Source organism: Gymnogyps californianus, chromosome 1 (assembly GCF_018139145.2).
Source record: "Gymnogyps californianus isolate 813 chromosome 1, ASM1813914v2, whole genome shotgun sequence".
NCBI classification, from domain to species: Eukaryota; Metazoa; Chordata; class Aves; order Accipitriformes; family Cathartidae; genus Gymnogyps; species Gymnogyps californianus.
In genome coordinates this window covers 96,224,328-96,245,787 of record NC_059471.1, presented here as the reverse complement: position 1 = coordinate 96,245,787, position 21,460 = coordinate 96,224,328, and the positions used below count along the sequence as shown (strand labels likewise).

General features: G+C 40.3%; 1 protein-coding gene across 1 annotated transcript; it reads left to right on the top strand.

Moving 5' to 3' along the window:
* The first annotated feature begins 700 nt into the window (after positions 1–700).
* FUNDC1 (FUN14 domain containing 1) lies at positions 701–14,177 on the top strand. Its single transcript, XM_050904391.1, has 5 exons — positions 701–757; positions 3,067–3,223; positions 5,122–5,197; positions 11,800–11,928; positions 13,542–14,177. Exons 1-5 carry the CDS (start codon positions 727–729, stop codon positions 13,617–13,619), a joined length of 471 nt encoding a protein of 156 aa, XP_050760348.1. The 5' UTR covers positions 701–726; the 3' UTR covers positions 13,620–14,177.
* The last annotated feature ends 7,283 nt before the right edge of the window (positions 14,178–21,460 follow it).

Genomic DNA, 21,460 nt, shown 5'->3' with positions numbered 1-21,460 from the left:
GTTATTAATTTTTATGGGACACTAACGCCCATGGCAATGCGACGCCCGTTTTCGAACGTTCCCGCGCCACGCAGTACGCTACAGCTGCGTGCAGCCCGCCGTGCAGCCGTGACTGCTGCCACCCCTTTACTTCTCATCCACAGCAAGAGTTGTTCTGAGACTTCTTGAGGACCTTATACACATCACCAGCCTGAATAAGCCTCCCACTGCACAGGCAAGGAGCCCCAAGCTGCCAACCCTCCGGGCCACCACCACAGCGACTCGGCGGGAGAGGCGCACCTCGGGCCTGCAACCTTGAGCCTTCCAGGGCAGAGGGGAGGGAAGGAGCCCCCGGCCCCGCTGAGGCACCGACCCCGCGGTGAGGGCGGGCGGCGGGCCGCCCCCCGCCCAAATGGCCGCCCTCCCCCGCCGGGGAACTACAGCCCCCACAATCCTCCCCGACACCGGGGGACCCGCGCTGCCCGTGACGTCACCCTCCGCCTCGGGGAGAGTCCCCAAGCGCTCCCTCCTCGCGCTCCCGCTGGGGGAGGGGAGGGGAGGGGAGGGGAGGGGAGGGGAGGGCGGCGGGCGCATGCGCATGCGCGCTGCCGCCCCGCGGCCGCAGAGGGGGCGGTGCCGCGGCTAGGGGAGAGCATAGAGCGGCGCGGCCGTTGGTAGCGCAGAGCGGCCCTTTGGGGGCGGAGCGAGGCGGCCCCCGGCCCGGCTCCGCTGTCAACACCAGCCAACATGGCGGCGCGGAGGCCCCGCACTGCCTCAGGTCAGTGGGCTCCCCGTGGGCGCGGGCACGTCCGCAGCGACGCGTCCCGTCCCGTCCCCTTACGGGAAAGGGGAGGAGGAGGAGGCACGGCGGCCGCCCTGCCTGTCGCGGGCGGGGGCGGCCTGGGCCCCCTGCCGGTGCCGGCGCCCGAGAGCGGGGGAGGGATGTCCCGGGTTCTGCCCCTCCCCCGTCCGTCCCCCCCCCCGTCCCCGCGGCCGGTGGGGGAGGGGAGGGGCGGGGCGCCTGCGCGCCGTGTCTCGCGCGTCGCCGTCGGCCTGTCCCCGCGCGGGCTGAAGCGGCGGTTCGCACCGCGGCTGGCGGCCCTGGAACCCCCTCCCGGCCCCTTCCCGGGCTTCGCGGTGGCGTCCCGCGGTTTAACTGCCGAAACCCCTTCTAGGCGGGAGCGGTGCGACAGGGGCGGGGAGGAAGCGGCAGGTCCTGAGGTGAAAGCCGCCTTAAACCCGAAGTACCGGCAAAGCCCTCGCAGCAGCACGGGGACAGGCAGTCGTGGGTGCCGGGCTCTGGCGTCGGCGGGGTCTCGCCGGCGGCCCTGGGGGCTGCGGAGCTGAACCTGCAGGGCGCACTGGGGAAACTAGGAGCCGTTTCCCTACCGTCCATCGTCTCCACAACTTTTAACGTGCAGACCTTCGAGGGTGTTGGTGTAGCCTTAAGGTGTGACGCCTTTTTGTACGGGCAGTTTTATGTGCGTGAAGAGTATGCATAATATTATCCCGCAAGGAAGGGAGTCTTTTTTATCGGTAGAAAATGCTATAGCATTATTATTTTCCACACAACGTGTTATACTTGTGTGAGTTTTGATTTGAATAACACTAATTTAGGGGCCAAATTAACATAACAGTCTATGACGGTGTTTTTGTGTTCTTCTAAAGAAGTTAATCAGTTTGCTCTCGATACCTCGAAGTTGGAAAGAAAGGATATTCAATAACAAGTTTTTAGCATTATGGGTCTTGCTATTTACGTTTTAGTACTCAGGAACACTTGGGTGATAATAAAGGGAAATGATTCATACCTACATGTGTAGCTCTTGTATTTCCTAATTTTTTTACCCGTACTTGTAGTAAGAGTTAAAAAAACCTGCTGAAATTCTTAATAAAATGTTTATATCTACAGTCTTACTTTATAATTCTAGGTAGTAATTGAATTTCTCTTCCTCTCTGGAATGTCCCAGCGTCATTGCTGAAGTTATATTTCACCTTAAATATATTTAACCAAAGTGGACTTTAGTTAATTTATGTATGTCAATAGAACTATGATATGCTTTTAAAATTTTTTTTTTTTTTTCAAAAAATTTAAAACCATCTTTTCGCTTTGATGTTTGAGTATATTTAGGATCTCTAATTTGAAGTTGTAGGAGGCCCATTTTGAAAATGTTGGCAGAATTGTACTGCAAATATGGAATTTAATTGAAGCCCCAGCTTCATCTATTTCACCTGTTGTGGAAAAGGAACAGAAGTGTCTGTTCTTGGCTTATTAGCGTATGCTAAGGTCTAGCCCTCTGAGGAAAACACTAGGCCAGAAGTTCTCAATCTTTGAAAGTTTTGGTCTATCCAGAAGAGAGGTGTGTGCTTTCTCTTAAGTTAGATGTGTTTCACATTGCTTAAGATCATAAAATTGTAGTGGCTCAGATGAAAGCCCAGCATCCTGTGTCTGAAAGCCATCAGCTGCAGAGTGAGCTAAGAAAGTTTTAACAGGGTAAGCATGTACTAGTACTTTCTCAGAGTATTTTTAATGATTTTCAGCCCAGGACCTCATTAGCCATGGTGGTTGTCTTTGTATCTGACAGCCCTTGGTGGATTCCCCCCCCGCCTTTAATTTGTTCTGTTGTTATTTGGAGTCCACATCTGCTTTTGGCATCTACAGCATCCTGCAGTGAGCTGTTCCACAGGTTAACCGGGGCTTCCGGTGGGTGGGGGGGTGAAGGAGAGGAGAGGAAGACTTTCTTTTTTTGTGTTGAACAAGCTACGTGCTAGTTTCATCTGATACCTCTTGGTTCCTGTACTTGAACAGGTAGGAGATTCCTGTTCACCTTTTCTGTGCCAGTTGTGGATTTTATAGATTATACCTTCCCTATAGTCTTCTCTTCCTTACCTTGAAGATTATGGCATAAAATCTCAAAATCCTTTGTTCTGTGAGCTGCTGGACCATAGGTAGCCTGTATGCTGCAATTTAAACTATTGGATTAGCCAGTTAATACCAAAAACAGTTCTGTTAATGCTTGGGGGTTTTAAATAGATTGTTAATTTACTGTATAACTGAGAAAATAACTTTTTTCTTTTTTTCTTTTTAAGAACATGAAAGTGATGATGATTCCTATGAAGTGTTGGATTTAACAGAATATGCACGGCGTCACCATTGGTGGAATCGTGTGTTTGGCCGGAATTCAGGACCAATTGTAGAAAAATATTCTGTAGCTACCCAGATTGTCATGGGCGGCGTGACTGGCTGGTAAGGGAGCATCACTTTTCATAACTGTCCTAGACCGTTTACTGTGTAGGAAGGTCCCTTTCCAAGGCTATTTGAAGCAGATACATTTATCTTCTCTAACAGGATTTCCTTTATCATTGATCAAGATTATTCATGTGTGAACAATTTCTTAACTCATTACTCAGACTCCTCATTCTTAAGTGTTTTGTAGTATTGGTAAAACACCAGTTATCGAAGGGAACTCGTACCAGTTACTGTGAAAAGGATTTGGGGAAATGTCAGAGCTCTAAAAGTACAAGGAATAAATGGAAAATTACTGCATATAACTTTTGTTTGTATGGAAAAGCTTATTTCCTTAATAGTATAGATGTAGAAACCTAGTTATGATATTACGGCTAAGACATTTTACAGGTAAAGGAAATGAAGAAAAAAAAATGTGTGGAAGAATATACTTTTAATTGAGCACCATTTCATAGAGACTTTTTTTCCTCTGAATTCAGCTGGAGCCATTTTGAACAAATTAACAGTCTGCTCTCATGTTAACTGGAGAGAGATACCACAGCATAGTTATGCTAAAATAATTCATGGCGAAAGTTAGACAGTAAAGATGAGAACTTAAACTGGAAAATGTGGCTGCAGCCTTAGCAGCTATGTCAAGGTGTTTGTTATTTGTCAAAGGTATTTGAATGGTATTTGTCTATTCTATTCAGTACTCTTAAAAAATTTAAGTTCAGTGAAAAACAACATTATGGTAGCACAGTAACTTCCAAAACAGAATTATGCAAGATTTGGAATATGAAATGGACTAAAAATGAAATTGTCATGTCCAGGCTCAGTACAGCTTTGAGGAGTGTAGGCTTAGCTTTCAGTCTGATCTTTTATTTGCCTCTGTAGCCTTAAAATTATTTTTAAAAGTTAGATGTGTATACATAAACTCTGAACCTTCTAGGGAATAGTTCGTCTGGCATCCATAAAAACTGGCTTATTGAAAGATCTGGAAACTGTATATTTCAGTATCTGTAGATGTATATACTTCTGTGTGGTGTTCATGTATATAAATATGAATTCACTATTCATATGCAGGGGGAAAAAAATTCCCCTTTGTGTGGGCTGGGGGTCAGGGGGCGGGTCAGACACCAGCAGAGTTGCCCAGAGAAGTTACGGAACCATCAGCCTTGGAAACATTCAACGCTTGCCTGAGTTAGGACTCTGAGCAACCTGATTTAGCTTGGAGGTTGGATCGGACTTCGCAGCTGGCCAGTTCTGGGAAGGCGGCTGGACTAGATGACCTCCAGAGGTCCCTTCCTGCCCAAACTATTTTATGATATCGATATCTGTGCTGTTCTTGATTTGATGTGGGAGTGTTTGGAGACTGCGAACAAGATAATTAATTTTCTGGTTGCCTTGATCCATTAAAAATAGACTAAGGCCATGTCCCAATAGAGGGGCCCCGCCGCTTTTAACCCTTGTGGTAGGGATGTAACTTCTTTTTACCTGAGATATTTAAGTTATGGGTTGTGTAGTTAATATAAATGATGGTATAATATTTTTACCTTCCATTTGGGAAAAGTTACAATGGCACTTTTATATTATTACATTGTGCTGTATTAACATGCAACACTTAATAGCAGCATACAGCTTTTGTGTATAGACAAGGTCTGGAGATCTCAAGCTTACTTTAAACGGGCCGTCAGACAGCCATGAACTAGAAACCATTACTCATGTTGTCTTGTGTTAGACATTATTAATTAAATATTGTTTGTATTAAATATTCTGATTTTAAAATTTAAAAATGTGAAATGATAATTTGCTTTGTTAAATGAAAAAATAGTAACCGTTGTAGTTGGGAATTTTGGAGTGTGGCATTGTTCAGCAGACAACTTCATTGGACTGGGTTTTTTTTGTTTTATTCTCCTAAGGTGTGCGGGATTTTTGTTCCAGAAAGTCGGAAAGCTTGCAGCAACTGCAGTAGGTGGTGGCTTTCTTCTGCTTCAAGTATGTAGCATTTCATGCTTTATAAGTTGGCAAATGTTATTTACTAAACAATAGGAAAAACACAGCTGTTGGGTAAAATTTAATTAGGAAGGCTTCTTATCTACTTCATCTTTTTAGTCTTATCAGTCAAAAACTTACATTTCAGCTGGAATATTGTGTGCAAAAGACAATTCTAAAAATCAGTGGTAAATCAGAATCTACTCTATCCTGTAAAATAGTTTGTAGTAAGCCAAAAGAAACCTCTGTGCAGAAACTGAGATGCTGTATGTGATTCAATATTGCCAGATTACAGGAACTGCCTGTAAACCTATGGTTAGGAGATCAAGGAATTTAAGCTGTGTTTATTTTAAATAGGTTTGAGAATTTTATCAGTGCTTTAGAAGAAGTAGGCTTCTTTGGCAGTTGCTTGGAAGGCTTGCTGTGGTCCCATTATGAAGCCATGTGTTTATCTTTTCTCCCAGTGTTGTATTGACTAGTTAATCTGTCGAACCTCTGAAGCTTTGCTGATTTCTGATAGCTTCATTGCATTCTTCTATTCAATTGGATTTCAAGTCCAAAATTTTTTAGTGATGTTATCTGGCATGACCATTTGCATTTTTCATCAGATATTGTGGTTAGGGGAGGATGTATTTCCAAAAAGCCTTTAAATTAGATGACGAAACTTTAAGTGAAGGAGAATTTTACATATCCTTCTGTAAGATGCCGAGTAATTCTTAATTTTTTTACTGGCTTTTTTCATGTCTTAATACCTGTGAGCTTGTCACTTTTCCTCAGATCATTCTAGAGAAAATAGACTGGTGCCTACTTAGAGTCAATAAACCATTTTTTGAGACCGGATGTTAAAGATATATGTTTTAATTCTTTCCAACATCACCCTGGAGGATTTCTGAAAGGCATATCCCACTTTTAGTTATTCCTTTGATTGTAATGGCTGTTGCAGTCAACCATTGATCAGGAAGGCTTGGGTAGTACCTCTGCTGCTGTGTAATGCATGAAAATGTCACAGCTGTGTGAAGTACTCTTACTTCCTTCATGATCATGTTCTCTACTGGTTTTGGGTTTGGCTTTGTGTATTTTATTTCGAATTACTCGAAGCATCAACAACAATGTAAAAAGTCAAAGAGAAATAGTTTTGATATGAAGCTTTATAGTATTAGCGTTCATTCCACTTCATCATTGTGCATTGATGACCTTTTTAAATCTCCTGGAAATCACTGGTTATTGGGCTTGTACCTAAACATAGGTACAAGGGTGTTGAATCTGAAATGGTTTAGAATCATCCAGGTGTAAATTTTTGGCAAAATGTGCTATGCCAGCAAATGAATCAATTTAATGGAGTACTCTGGACTTCTTTAGCCCATAACGTGTATTTCTGGATCACGAGGGAAGAATTAAATCTTTTTTTTTTTACATATATATATATATGCAGTGGATCTTGAAGTACTCGTCATGCTTTTCATCTAGTTGACTTAAAGATCTGAATCTCTCTTACCATGTTGTATGCCATTGGTCTTAATTCTTTTAATGACAATTCTTATCTAAATATGACTGAAGAGCCTACAGAACAGAGGCCTGGCATTCAGGGGTAGCAGGCAGAATGTTGCCTGCAGGTGCTTTCATTAGTACTTCTGACTACAGGAAGCTGAAAAGTTAAAACGAAGACCTATAGACAAAGGAAAATAGAAATTGCTTAAAACACAGTACTTGTGCAGTATTTTTGCTTGTTGAACTGTAAAGTTTGGGGAGCTTTCCTGTACATAAAATAGATTTGCCATGTGTCTGAGTGTCTGATTTCTTAGTTGGTCTCATTTACAGTGTATCTGAAAAGGAATATTATCCAAGAGTAAAAATGAGTTGCATATTTTGATGGAGTTGTCTATATCTTTAATTAAGTAAGATCGGATTCTCTCGGAAGGGAATGAAGTAAATGCCTTGGTCTTTCATTTTAATTCAAAACGTTTTGCATTTTAAAGCTGAGTCATAAATTCTATAGTGTAATTACATTTCTGTAGTCTTTAATTTTTTCATTTAAAGATCACACATCGTGATTTTAATTTCCCTATGAATACATCTTCAGCGCTTCCCCTGAGTGGGCAGAGGAGTGTTTCAGCACATGACCAGAAACTTCCTTTTTATCTGTAAATTTCTCTGAAGCTGCAGATTTCATTTCAACTGCTGATTGCAATACTGAGGTTGTAATTACCTGCTAAAACAAGAAGAACTACAGAAGGCAAGATTCTTGGCTAAAGCCCATTCAGTGAAACATTTCAGTCCTAAAATTAAAAAAAATGCATTTTTTCTTCAGCGTGTGATGACTTCATCTCAAGAAATCTAGTAGGAAACTGAAAGCAATACATTTTTGGAGTGTCACTTTGTACAGGAAGCAAAAAAGATTTTTCAGATTTTTGTAAGTGATCTAGAATTTTTTCAGTCCTAATACAGATTAAATGAAAAGTAGTCTGAGGAAGAGAATAAAAATGATGTTAAGGAATTTGCATAGTTTTTTCAAAATTAAGATCTGTTATCACATCTTTGTGCTGGATATTTCAACAGCTTAATTTGATCAATTAATGATCCTTTTTTATTGAAATAGATGTAGTTCTTCAAATATGCTGGTATAAGACCAATACCCATGCCCTATATTAAGGAAAATATAATTCATTTCTCATAACAAGGGATTTTCCTTGTATAACTTCTAGTTTATACAGCACAGTTTAGTGAAATCCTGAAGAGTAGGGAAGTATGAACTTATGTGGTTCTGCTATAATGAATTGGTTAAAAACAATTGTTCTTAATGAGCACCTGTTCTTTCAGTGTTTTTAAACTCCTGTATCCTTAATAATGGTTTCATTGGTTTTTGCTCTGCAGTCAACATACAAATTGCAGATTTTTCCATTGTGTGTTGACTATTATTTAATCATAAAATTGTATTTTTGTTCAGTTTTTTGTGCTTTCACTAATATATTTTGCCTCATCCCATTAATATTCCATTGATGAATTCAATTCTTCATTAAATTGTTTTCTAACTTAAGAAAAGTAAATCTTTGAAAACAACACAAGATGCAGTATAAACTCTAAGGTATCCTTGGCTGTGTATTGTACGGGGGTTTGTTGATACCATGCCATGATGATGTTGTGGCATCTCAGTGAAGTGGGGAGAGAACAATGTGCTTCTGGGGGTGGGGACTTAATAAGAAAGAGTTGTATTCAGTTTTGCATTGAGTATCCCACTTGACAGTTGATGTGTGCAGACTTTGAGGGAACATTCAGTGGGATAGCCAAAGCAAATGGTAGTTGGAAGTTAGCCTTTTAAAGAAATAACATATTTCTGGCAGGGTTTGACATGAAATGGAGAGGCATCGTTTCGCTGCCTTTGTAAATTGGGGTAGTTTCACTGGTTACAGTGGAGTTGTGCCAGCAGATGATGGCTGAAGATACAGCCTCTGCAGTTTAACTCCTACAAAAAATGTTGTATCGTTTCTGAGTCCCTCCTTGTCTTTGTATATTGAAGTTAGAGACTTGTCACGTCTGTTCGGGAAACTGCTTGAGTATGATGGGGGTTGCTACCTATCTAAATACCAGAAAATACCTAAAAGTATACACGACTTCTGTATGCTGCACAAGCCGCTGAGCACAGGGAGCTCACATGTCCCTTCTGGGCTTGGTTGGGCTTTTTTAGTATGAGAGATTTTGTCTTTGAGGAAATGAAAACTCTTTTGTCCCATCTTGCCATATATATTTTTTGCTCTTAAACATTTTTTGCTCATTACTCTTAATAATGTTTCACAGTAACGAAGTACTTGCCTGCCTCTCCAGTATTACCCCCAAAATGAGGTCTTCCCTTTTACATTCTGTTTTCTTTGATTAGTGTAGAGAAGGATGTACGTATTTTTAGTATTCCTGCATTGATGTATTTTTTCAATTGCCTTTTTGGAAAAAATCCATTATTTTTTCAACAGTTCTCGAAATTCTTGAACAAAAATAAATTTTGCTAATGTGATATGAGAGAGAGAGGTATGTATATAATATATATTATTCCATTATCCTATATACATATATAGCTACATCTACACCCCCACATGTCTCTTTAAGAATATATATATCTATATGTATAGACCTATATGACTTCTTAATATATATAAGTATGGAACTCATAATGGAATATTATTTTGGTTTGTTATTGTAGGGGCTGGGTTTAAAAATACTAGTGAACTTCAAGAATTTGTGTTTATGTAAATTTACTGTTGTAAGCAAATAGGTTTTTTGTGATGTATTAGGGTCTAAAAATTGAACTTTGTCTCACCAGCATTTGAGTTCAGTGGGATTATTTCTGCACTTACAAAGTTATGTAATTAGTAGGATTGCAGCCAAAGTAGATATGACACAGGCTCTGACTGTCACTGCAGTGAAGTACAGGGTTTTTTTTCTCAATTATAAATTTTATATTCAAAACATTGTCTTCTGTTACTTATTTCATAGATGTGTACAAACACTCAAAAGCAGAACTTAAGATCCCTGCTACTGAGTTCAGGGAGAAAAGTGGTATAATTTTTATTGTGTAAACTGGAGTTCTGATACAAATGTAAGTTGTTACTACTTACAGCTGGAGAGCTAAACAGAACTCGGTTAAAAACTTCTGCCTCAGAAGAAATACTGTATGGATAACTGAGCTAATTAAACTAGTCTTAATGAAATGTTTCTTTTAAAGTCTATTTGCTTATATTTTTTTTACAAGCAAGCAAATATATTAGCATTTCTTACATTGTGTTGGACTGGGTAGATCAGTTCATATTTAGTTTTCAGTTTTATGAGTTAGAAGGCACCAATTCAATGGTTGGGCCTTTCTGAAATTCTTGTGGTAATGTTAAATTCAGAAAATAAAAATTACCCTGGTGCACAACACTTTTCTTTCCTGGTGTGTCATCCAGTGACTGGATGTGCAACCAGTGCAGCTTTAAAACTGGTTTCATGTTTTCATACTGTATAGACAGTCCTTAATTAGCTATGCTTGCCTAACACTAGTGCCCGTGTGGATAAATGGTTTTACAATAGACAGGCAAGGTCAATGAATTTGTTATATTCTGAGGTATGAAGTAAAGGAGAGTATAATATTTAATAAGTTCCTTTTACATTTGTCCAGTTAATTGTTTTTTTAAATCTTGTGCAAAGATGGAAACTGAAGTTTACTTTCTTACATAGGTGGTCTTTTAGGAGCTTTGGTTTGAATTCAGACAAAATCTGTCTGACACTTGTTTCATTTTAGTTTTTTTCAGGATCATGAAATTCTAATTTCTGGTGAAATATGTTGCTTAATTATTGTGGCTGTTGTAAAACAAGCTAGATGGTCTAATTTTAGTTATTTGGTAGAAAGAACTAGGTGAAAGTCAAAATTCAGTGCCTGTAAGCGATGTGAAACATTTCTTTTTATGCCAAACCTAATAAATTGTATATTTAAATATCTGTTCCACAGAAGTTCATTATCTGTGACTTTTATTTACCAATTGTACTGTTTGCATAGAACGCTGTTACATAAGTTATGTGAATTTGCCAAACATGACCTTAAGAAGGACCTGAGAAATCTCACTCTTTATGAAGAGTTTTTTGTATAACAGTCATTTACCTGTAAAGTTAGTGGTCTGTATCTATTTGTCTTAGCAGTTAAAATAAGCAGTAATCCTTAGTTTTGAATTTTTCTCTTTTTTTCCAACTAATGAGTTGTTTAAGTGTTCTCTAGAGCATGCAGTAATTGCCTCTTTTTTTTTTTTAAGCTATGATTTTATAAACATTTAAATATGTATTTCTGTTGTGAATTGTCTTAAGGAAATTGATGAGGCTGTCAGTGTTGGTCAAGTAACAGAACATCTTACTTTTTTTCCAGGATCAAATCTTAGTAAGAGAAGTAAGGCAAAGGGTTCGGATGGTGGTTAAATGTGCTAAAAAACTCATGGATGTTGTTTAAGCATTTTGGGAGTTTGAGTGTAAATTGGTATGAACAATCCCCCAAAACTTAGCCATTTTGCTGATGCTACAGAACGTGTGCTGTACACAGGCCATTTTTCTACTTACTGGCTTTGTTTTGTAGAAAGTGTGAGAACTCTCTTGTATCGCATACTTTTTTGGTGGACAGTTTAAATGATGTACGATAAAATAATAGTTTTCAGTGTTTCTAAGGATGATTCTGATTAGCCCCAGATACCCTGTCACAAATCAGAATTCCACAATTCTGAAAGAAGCTGAAATGAAACAGTTTTTTCATTGTTGTCCTATGAACGTGCTTTTCTCTTTCCTTTTCTTACAAGCAAAGTTACAGTAAATGCTGAAGGAAAAACATTGTTATGTAAAGCTTTTGTAACTAAAGAATAGAGAGCTGGTAAAATTAACAAGAATCTACTGAACCTTGCCATTGCTTGTTCTAATTTGAACTGTTGTTACTGTGGAAAATATTAGTGTTTGAAGCAGAATACCTGCTGTAATTGGAACAATGTCTTTTTCTGTATCTGTAATTAAAAAAAAAAAGAAAAAATATTGTAGGCACTAAGATACTGTATTTGGACTCATGAAATGTTAACTACAACTGTACTGAATACCCTTTATTTTCCTAGATTGCTAGTCATAGTGGATATGTACAAGTTGACTGGAAGAGAGTTGAAAAAGATGTAAACAAAGCAAAAAAACAGTTAAAAAAGCGTGCCAATAAGGCAGCACCTGAAATCAATTCTCTAATTGAAGAGGTAAGTCCAAGGTGATAAACTGTTTTCTACCAGCCAGTTTTTCTTACCTTCCACTGCAGGTGATGATTAGTTGAAAATGCAGGTGCAAAACTGGAAGGCATCAGAAATGATCTGGCTGTATGTTTTATTAAAAGTTATCAGATTGTACTCTCTTTTATTCATTTAGCTTTCTATTTTGTTCACTCTTAAAGATGACACACAACCTTCAAAGTTAATGCATTTCTACAGCTGATATGGCTTTGGGACTGCCATTGGCTTTGCCATTTAGTCTGCGCAGATTCTTGGCTAGTGAGAAAGCCAGGAAGGTCATGACACGTTAAAAAGTTGAGGGTGTTGTGGTTAAAACTTGGTTTTTGTCTTTGTAGCTACCATATCTATTTAGATTGCTGATAACAAAATTACTTGGTTGGAAAAGACTGACCTTTCCTTCTGGAGAAAAGCTCTAACTACTTTGTAACTAGAGTTGTGGTTTTTATCTCATTTTTATACAATTCGAAGAATGTCTGTCTTCAGAATCTGTCAGTTACATACTATGTTGAAAAGAGGTAGCCTGTGACACTGATCAGTGTCACTGGGGCTATTTCATTCTGTCACTTGAAGACTTTTATTTAATTGTTTTATCTTTTTTTTTAAAGTATGTTTAGCCTGTTTGTACATATTTTCACATTTCATACAGGCTATCTAAGTTTCTTTCTCAATAATTGTGAATCCTGACTTGGAATGTGCTGCAAACAATGTAACAGCAGCCACACTAGCATTCTGTAATTAAGAGTTTTGACATCTCAGATTTTAGCTGTGTGGAGTTGCATATAGGTTGATAAAAATTGCCTTAAATTTTAATCTGAATGAAGTGGAAGTTCAAGAGAGATAGTTTTCTAGCTTCTTCTGTACCCCAAATAGCTTAACCTGTCCTTCTCCATTACCCTGCAGAAATGAATGGGACAGGATGGGGTTTTTGGTTTTTTCCTTTTTTTTCTTTCCTTTTTCTCAGATTATATTACTTTCTTCTAACTGTGTACTGGTAGCCAAACTGAAGTGTTTGAAGTGGACGATGAAATGGCACATGTTTACGTGTTTGATACAACGTGTTATACTCTGTGCTGTTACTTCATGAAATATTGTACACAAATGTCATCATATGTAAGTGTTTTTTGTAGGACTAAGTTGTTAGGAAATTGGCTCATAATGGAGTGAAGTGTATTTCTTTTCCAATGATCTAGTCTTCCAAAAACCAGTATTTTTTAAAAACTTTTTTCATGTGATTAAAATTGAAGTCATGGTGGTGCTTATGCTTTTTTGCCAAGGGAGTTTGTAAAACATCTGCCTTGTTTTAATCAAAACGAGAGTGGTACTGGCATGAAATTGCCAGGACAGTTCCTCTGTAATTTGACTTTTAAAATGCCAACTGTATTTTAAATATATTGTTAAAGACAGCCGAGAGTCAGTGCCAGCAGCTGCCACCTAGCTTTATATGTTTTTAAACATGTTGCTTCCCCCCCATACCCCCCTCCATAATTTTAGTATTCTTGTCTCCAGGCAATTGTGATAAGTATTAAATGCTACAATCAGGCACAAGTAACTCTGTTGTTTACGAATCCTCTCTTTCTTCTCAGTCAACAGAATTTATCAAACAGAACATCGTGGTGTCCAGTGGATTTGTTGGAGGCTTTTTGTTAGGCCTGGCATCGTAAGGACCTGAGGCGTCTCTTCCTGATGGCATTCGTGTCGGCAAAGAACAGCTGTGGTGACACGCTGTCTTAAAGCAGTGTGGGTCACTGGGCCTTCCAGAGCAAGACGAGTGGACTAGCTAGACAACTTGGAAGCTTTTACATTTCAGGCTTTTGCCTCTTGAAGCTTGGCAAAACTAGGATTTGCTGAAAAACTGTGCAGTGTGCTCATTATAGCATTTCTGGGCAAAACTGGTTCATCTTCATGACGACTCTTTTTATCTATGACCTTTCAAGATCTAGCATTTTTTAAAATGTTGTTCTTGGAATATAGATATGTAACCGTACTGTAAGAAAGCAAGCTCCATTTCTATGTTTTCAGTTAAATATTGTTTATTTTAAAAGTATTTTTCTTCATGCTGTAGTAGATAGTATCAATGACTACATAACGTATATGATATTGTAGTTTCAGCCTCATGGCTGTCCATGTTCTTTAGAAGTCACTGCAATAATCTATCAATCTGTAATACCTTTTTACAGAGTATTAAATAACAAAGAATCATGAGCTTATTAAAGGTGAAAATTAACTTTGACTCTGGCGTTTGTGTACATAGAAAATAAGAAAGTCTCATGTTTATAGTCTGCAGGCATCTGGTACAAATATTTGCAGAGATACTTGTGGTGTTTGTGCGCTAAGTAAATGTGTATGTGTTATTTTTCCCAGATGTGTAGATATGCGTGAACTCATTGATAAAACTGTAGTACACAGATAATCGTTGCAAGTGCAAGACTGCCCAGTGATCTCATGCTTAATTGTTTTACACTCAGTAAACCACGGAGGTTGTTGCAGACTTCAGTAGTTGGTGAGACGAAGAGATGAGGCTTCTGAGCACTTTGCAAGGGCCAGAACTTTGTAGGGCTTGATAGGATGTCAGTACCACGTACCCTGAATGAACTGAAGGCTGCTCCTGCAGTCCGTTGTAGCCGGAAATGATACTCACTTTCCTGTTCACCTCTATTGCCACTATGTTCTCCTCAGATGACATTTTTTTTTTCTTACAGTTGTCACTTAATTTGACTTTTGCTGTCTAGGGTGTCGGCTATGGAAAAATGAGGGTACATTTGCTGCCTCCGCCTTTGATGGATCAAAGCAGGAAGCGGATTCTAAAGGAGATTGGAGGCATAACTGTGGACAGGCTGGAAAACTTATTCTCAAGTAGGTTTTTAAGGTGGTTTCGGTAATTTGTTACTAGGTTATTCTAAAGAAGTTGGGAATCCAAACAAATGCTTAATGCATTTTTCTGCATTTCAAACTTGTGTGAACCTTTCAGAAATTTCTACCCAAGAAGAACTGTTTGCTCTGCCCCAATTTCTCTGTTCTTTACTGTACCACCAAGTTAATGGGAAATGGAGTCTCTCTCACGCAGGTTCTGTTGGGTTCGTGTTCACGTGTCTGAACAGCATCGGCATCGGATGGATGGATGTGAACTTCGGATGTACAGGACATGGGATGAACATCCATCAGCTGGGCTGTATGTGAAAGGCATCTGACATAGTAACCTGGTATATATTTAGATTAGTGCATCTGTGGACTTCAGAGGTCTGTATTCTATGTTGACTTCATATATGCATGCTTGTGGCCAAGGTGAGTAAGTTAGGAAGCACGTCGTGCATATCTGCGAGGTTTAAGGGTTTAGTTAAGCTAACGCCTGTTTAAGACTCTTGAAAATAAAACTTAACACCCCCCTGCTCCCAAACCAAACCCCCAAAAGCAAGGAACATAAATGGCCACAAATAACATGTTAACATCCTAAATACTTTGTTTTAAGGTGAGTATCTAAAGCTATGTAAACACAATTGTCACAGTTTATTGGAAATGGGAAGTCCAAGGAGGAATGTGCGTGCTGGGTCATCTGGGATTTAAAGAAAAAATAAGAAAGATAAAATGTTAGAACGTGAAAGTTTCTTTGCCTTAGTGTTCAGTCCAAAGGGTAATGGGAAGGTAACCAGTCAGCTCTCTTCTGCTGATGAAGCTAATGGATTTTTGGCATGTCGGAAGAGTTGCTGAAGCCAGCTGACACGAGTCACCCACCCTGACTGGAATGAACTCGGGCGTTCTGAAGGGCTTTAGGAATGAAGTGACCACCTCAGTAGCATGAACGCATAAACTGGCATTTTTAAAACGAGTCTGCTCTGTGAAAGGATTTCAAGGGAGCGTCTTTTAGTGTGCTTGCTAGAAAGGCTGCTCATGTGACTGAGGAACATACTTCATAGTTAAAAGTAGAAATAAAAACAAAACCGCGACCTTTATAGTAGTATGCGAGACTGATTTCTGCAGAGGAAAGTTGTTCTGCTATTCTGTTGCCATTATCTGAGATTCTCAGTAAGGCAATGAATAAAGAACTGATTGAATTAAATATATTTGGGGGTTTTATTATTATTTTATTTTTTGAAGCCTTTGGAGTAAGAAGCATAATGTTGTGGTAGATGTAAAACTGCCTGAAGGACCAAAAAATAAGGAGAAATGCTATCACCGAAAAGGTGAGCGCTGGTGGTTTGTATTGGGATTGGCTTTACATAACGCGTTCATGACTGGAGAAGGAGAATGGCTGCTGGCACAGCAATACTGGCTGCGTCCTCTGATGCCGTTCCTTAGGTTGGTGGGGTAGAGGGGATGCTACCAGGAACTTCAGCAAGAACTGACAGGGTAAGGAGATGATGGAGTGGCAGGCTTCGATAAACATAAAGTACTGAGACAAATAAATGCGGCTTTTCTTGCAAATACCTGAGATTTTATATGCGTCAGCTCAGAACAGAGTCTTGTACATCACTCTACATAAGGGAATGCTCTCTCAAGTTACAGTCAGAAAAATGGATGTTGATGGGATTATTGAGAACGGAATGGAGCATAGCAGAAATACTACGTTTCTGGTGGTAAGCTCTTCTCTGGAATGATTTCAAAGTTACTGTTATCCTCTCTGACAAAAACTAAAGCAGGCTAAGAAGATTCAGAGAAGGGCAAAATAAAGAGTGAAGAAAATTTTTTTTTTTTTTGAAGAGCATTTTTTGGGGAGAAGAAAATGGAACATCAATTTTAGAAAGCAGATGATTAAGAAGGAAAGTGTTAGAAATACGTAAATTAATGAAAGGCTGAGGCACCATTTCTGTGCATTTTATTGTATAGCTGAAGAACTTAACTGAAAGGTGGAAAACATGAACCTAGCACAGGGAGAGAGCTTTTCACAGGAGGCGTAATTGGTCCGTGGAACTCATTTCCACTGCCTGCTGCTGAAACCAAGGAACAGGCTCCATTCAGAGAAAGATGGGGCAACACAGGTAAATTGCAGGAGTACTCAGTTGTATCTAAAGATGCAAGAAAAGCAACTGCAGGTTTCTCTGGCCATAGCTATTGCTTGGTGAACTTCAGGATAAAATTATTCTAGTGATCACATTATCCTACCTTTGCTTTCTACAGGCTTGTGTATTTTTTTTTTTTTCCCCTCAAACAGTTGTTATCAGTCCCTATTCAAAATTGAATGTTAAACTAAATGATTGACTAAGGCACACCATATATCCCTCTGTAACGTAGTGAACACCTGTTGAAAGTTTACTAAACAATGAGTTTTGGGAGAGACTGCTAATAAATCATCTATTTGTTTTGTATTATCTTAATGGGACAATCAATTTTCTAAAATTTTATGTCTTTTTAGTTAAAGCAGCATCGAGCAATAGGTTTTAATTTAAAGTGAGGTGACTGGTTGGTGTGATTTTATTACTGAACTTTAGGAGGCCAGAATTTGGCTAAATCTTTGAAGGCTGTTTCTGTTTCCGCAGCCAGACTGGAAATTAAAATATTGCAGTTAAAGATACAGCTGCCTTCTAGATTCAAGTGCATTTATCATGAGGTCTTAAGAAGGATGGATGCATACAGAGTAAAATGCAGAAGTCAATACTGTAATTCAAAATTGGTGCCTGTGCACATTTCATAACGTGCATAGCATACAGTAACGTCAAGAACCATCAGTAATACCTTCCCCTAGCCTTTTGAAAATTGTTGGTAATCTCAAAGAGTTGCTTTAAAATCAAACTTTTGTAGCATGCAGCCGCCTGTGTGCGGTCTGTAGGTGATAGCGGAAAAAGATGATGGTCACCTAAACTCAGCACAACTAGAACTAGCTGACATTTTGGCAGGGAGATCGATCGTAAAACTCTGTGGGGCTTGGTCACCCTAGGACTGTGCATGGGGCAGGCGAGTGGTGGGGGAGAAGGACTAGAATAAAATCTGCCAAGAGTAGGAGGTTTCATCTTCCCTTGTCTTTTGTATTATAGTTCAAAAATCAGACAGGAATGATCAGCTTAAAGAGCTGTTTTTCCCTTGTCTGATTGGGAAGAGGGTCTGATGCAATGTGGTGATGTCCCAGCACTGGGACAAATGGAAAAGTTGATGTTTGTTATTTTGGGGCAATTTGGGAAGTGGGTGGTGGGTTCGTAACTACTGAGAGAGCTGACATTCATCAGGACCTGTAAGACCGGAAGCCAATTTTAATTAAGATAATTGTGGGGTGGGTTGGCACAAAGCATCCAGTGCTGATCCAGCGCAGCCTGAAACCTCGATCGGGTTTGGCCCCACGTTGAAGCTAAGAGGCCATCTAAATCTTGGAGCGCTGAGGAACACGGTGCAGAGACTTAATGTGGGCTTCCGTGCTCGCATGCTGGACTGGAAACAGCATGGCTAACCCTAGCACAAGTGGTGCCGTGCTTTAACTAAGAAATCTTGCCGGACCCAAGCTGGCTTTCATTTATAGCTTGGGTAAACCAATACAGCGTTAACAGATTTGGCTAGTTCATGGGTTCAGCACCCAGAGGTCCTCTGTCTCCATCACCCTCTTGTCTTGACCCCGGACCTCTGTGTCGCCAGTTTCTCAGTGCCCGGCATGTTCCTACCTCCCTGCTTTTGTTTTGCCTGTCGTCTTTTTTTCACAGCTGCCTAGAATAGAGCGCCACAGCATACACTGTTGCTGGTCTGTGAAAAAGAGGAAATGCAGTGCTTGAAAATGGGGTGAAGTTGGGGAGTAAATCCCACAAGCCAATGCAGCTGTGGGACTCTGTCTGCCAGCTGATGCCTCTGGGTTGGAGAGCTCAAGGAAGCTGGAGACCACATTCAGTTACCTCTTTCTGGGAAACCTCTCCTGCTTCCTAGACCAGTACCGTACCTACCAAACCATAACGTATTTTGGCATGAGATATCCTTGGTCTCTCCTGCTGATGCTTTCTGTTGTGTGGATGTGTTTCAGCAGTCACGGGAGTGAGGACAGAAACTTGGGTCTCATCTCCTCAAAGTTTACCTTAAATCATTGCTAAATAGTAAAATATGCTGCTTGAAGTGGAAATGCGAAGGAAGGGAGGAAGGAAGGAAGGAAGTTACAGACAGGATATTTTGCTGCCGTTTTGGTAGGATGCTTATCTGAGAACTGGAATATATAGTTACACATCTCATCCTTGATACAAGCGTTTTTGGCTTCACCATCAAACCCCCACAAAATCAACTGCTTACAGCCTTAGGCTGTAAAAAAACATTTCTGCGTATGTGGACTGTATATTTTAAAAATACTTAATAGAAAATGTTAACAACCACAAAGGAAATTAATGAGTATTGAACCATACAATTCCCATTTAACATAGACGCTTTGAACTTTCATCGCAACAAGAGGCTATCTACGTACACTTGCCAATACGCACTCATGGGACCTAGAGAATTAACAGCCAACGTATCTAGTATGATTTTTAATTAAACATCTTACTTCCTTGAAGTATTAATTGTGAAGTAAAGGTTATGCTGTTTTCTTGTGTGTTTAATGACAACAAACTCATACTGCAGCCAAATATACAGATTTTTATTTTCAGATTTCAAATCCTCCCCAGTGAGACAATCGAAATGCCTTGATAGCTAGATGTTACTCAGACAGAAATCTAAGCCAAAGTACATCTGAACAAATCTGTAAATGTAAGAAAAACCTGCAGATGTATGAAAGGAATGTATGAAAATCAAGTGTTGCCAAATATTGTTTCAGAATCCACTTGGAACAATAAAGAGGAGGAATGAAAATTAACAGCAGTAAGGGAGTCTATATTTTAATGCTCCTATAACAGTGTATGATTGTTAAAGTTAAAAAATATTCAGAAATTGCCTTTCGAAACATTGATAACATTTTTTTCTGTTTCTATGGCATCAACTATGATACTTAATTTCCAAGCTTAAAAGCTTCTTGTGCCAGCTAAATTGCATACTGGCTCCTGTAGGAGCTTTGTTTTGAGGCTGCTTGCGCAAGCAAAGCTAAGCATATGCTTCAATGACTAACTGGTTTGTATATGAAAGCAAAGGTAGAACAAACATTGGAAGTGATATACACATTTTTTTCTCCTTCCATGTTGTTACGGGAATCTCTAGTTAGGCCTTGAGACCCTCAGGTATTCTGCAGAGAATCAGAAAACCATGGACTGCACAATGTATAGGAGTTGAAGGTAAGGCACAAGAAGTGGAATTTGTCTGTCTGAATGTTGAGCTAGGTACCCTATGGCCTGCTTATATAAATGAAAGGAAACAGGCATTTCTGTGGCAAATTTACCTTATTCTAAAATTGACATCTACAGTGGCTCAGATGAATCTGACCTAGAAGGACCCACTTTTCCTCTCTGTTTTTAAAGGCAGCCCAGGCCATGACTTGCTCACCTGTAGGTACTGAAGGTTGGGTGAGATGAATTCCATGAAACACGCTTGAACTGCCAAGGGCGTGAAGGACAAGAAGGTGATTTGCCACGGGCAAATCGTGCTTGCCTGGCCTGTTCTCCTCGGATGAAACGACTGGCTATATAGAGAAGGGGAGGCTGGTGGAGCGGGCTCTTACGTGGGCTGAAAACTGCCTGCACTGCCAGGCCCCAGGGGCAGCGATCAATGTCTTGGTGTCCAGCTGGCAGTGGTAACAAGCGGAGTACATCAGGGACTGCTGCTGCACGAATATTGTTCAATATCTTCATCAAAGACCTGTGTGATGGGCCAGAATGCAGCCCCTTAACAAATCTGTGGGTGACACCAAATCAGGAGAGGCATTTGGCACACTAAAGTGTAGAACTTCGATTCAAAGGCAAAGCTGGGGAAGTTAAGCATTGCACAAAGAGCAATCTCACAGAGTTCAGCAAGGAGAAGCAGAAAGTCCAGAGCCTGGGGCAGGTTAACCCCATACACAGGTACCGGCTGAGTAGCAGCTATGCTGGAAAGGGCATGGAGGCTATGGTGGACCTCAAATTGAATTTGAATGAATCCTTCACTTTCACTGCAAATGAAGGAAATCACATACTGAGGCACCTTAGGAGGAGCATGGTCAGCAGTTATGGAAAGTTGTGATCCGCCTGTCTGTACTTGGCGCTGGTGAGGCCATGCCTGGAATACTGTGACCACTTTTGGGCCCTCCAGTTCAAGAGGGATGTGGAGAAATAGGAAAGGGTCCGGAGAAAAACACCTAAGCTGATTAGGAGCCTAAAGCATAGGACCTACAAAGAGACCTGAGGTTCAGCCTGGGGAAGAGGAGGCTGAAGGGCAACCTAAGGCAACTACAACTACTTCAAGGGGAGTTACAAAGATGATGGAGCCAAATGCTCCTCAACAAGGGGCAGCAGCCACAAGTTGTGGCTTGGGAGGATCATGCTGGACATGAGGAAAAGCTCGTCCACCAGGAGGGTGGTGCAGCACTGGGACAAGTCACTCAGGGCAGGTGTGGGTTCTCCATTCTCAGGGGTTACAAGATTTGGCTGAACAAAGCCACAGCTGACCTGATCCAGTGTTGATGACCAACCATCCTGCTGTGAGC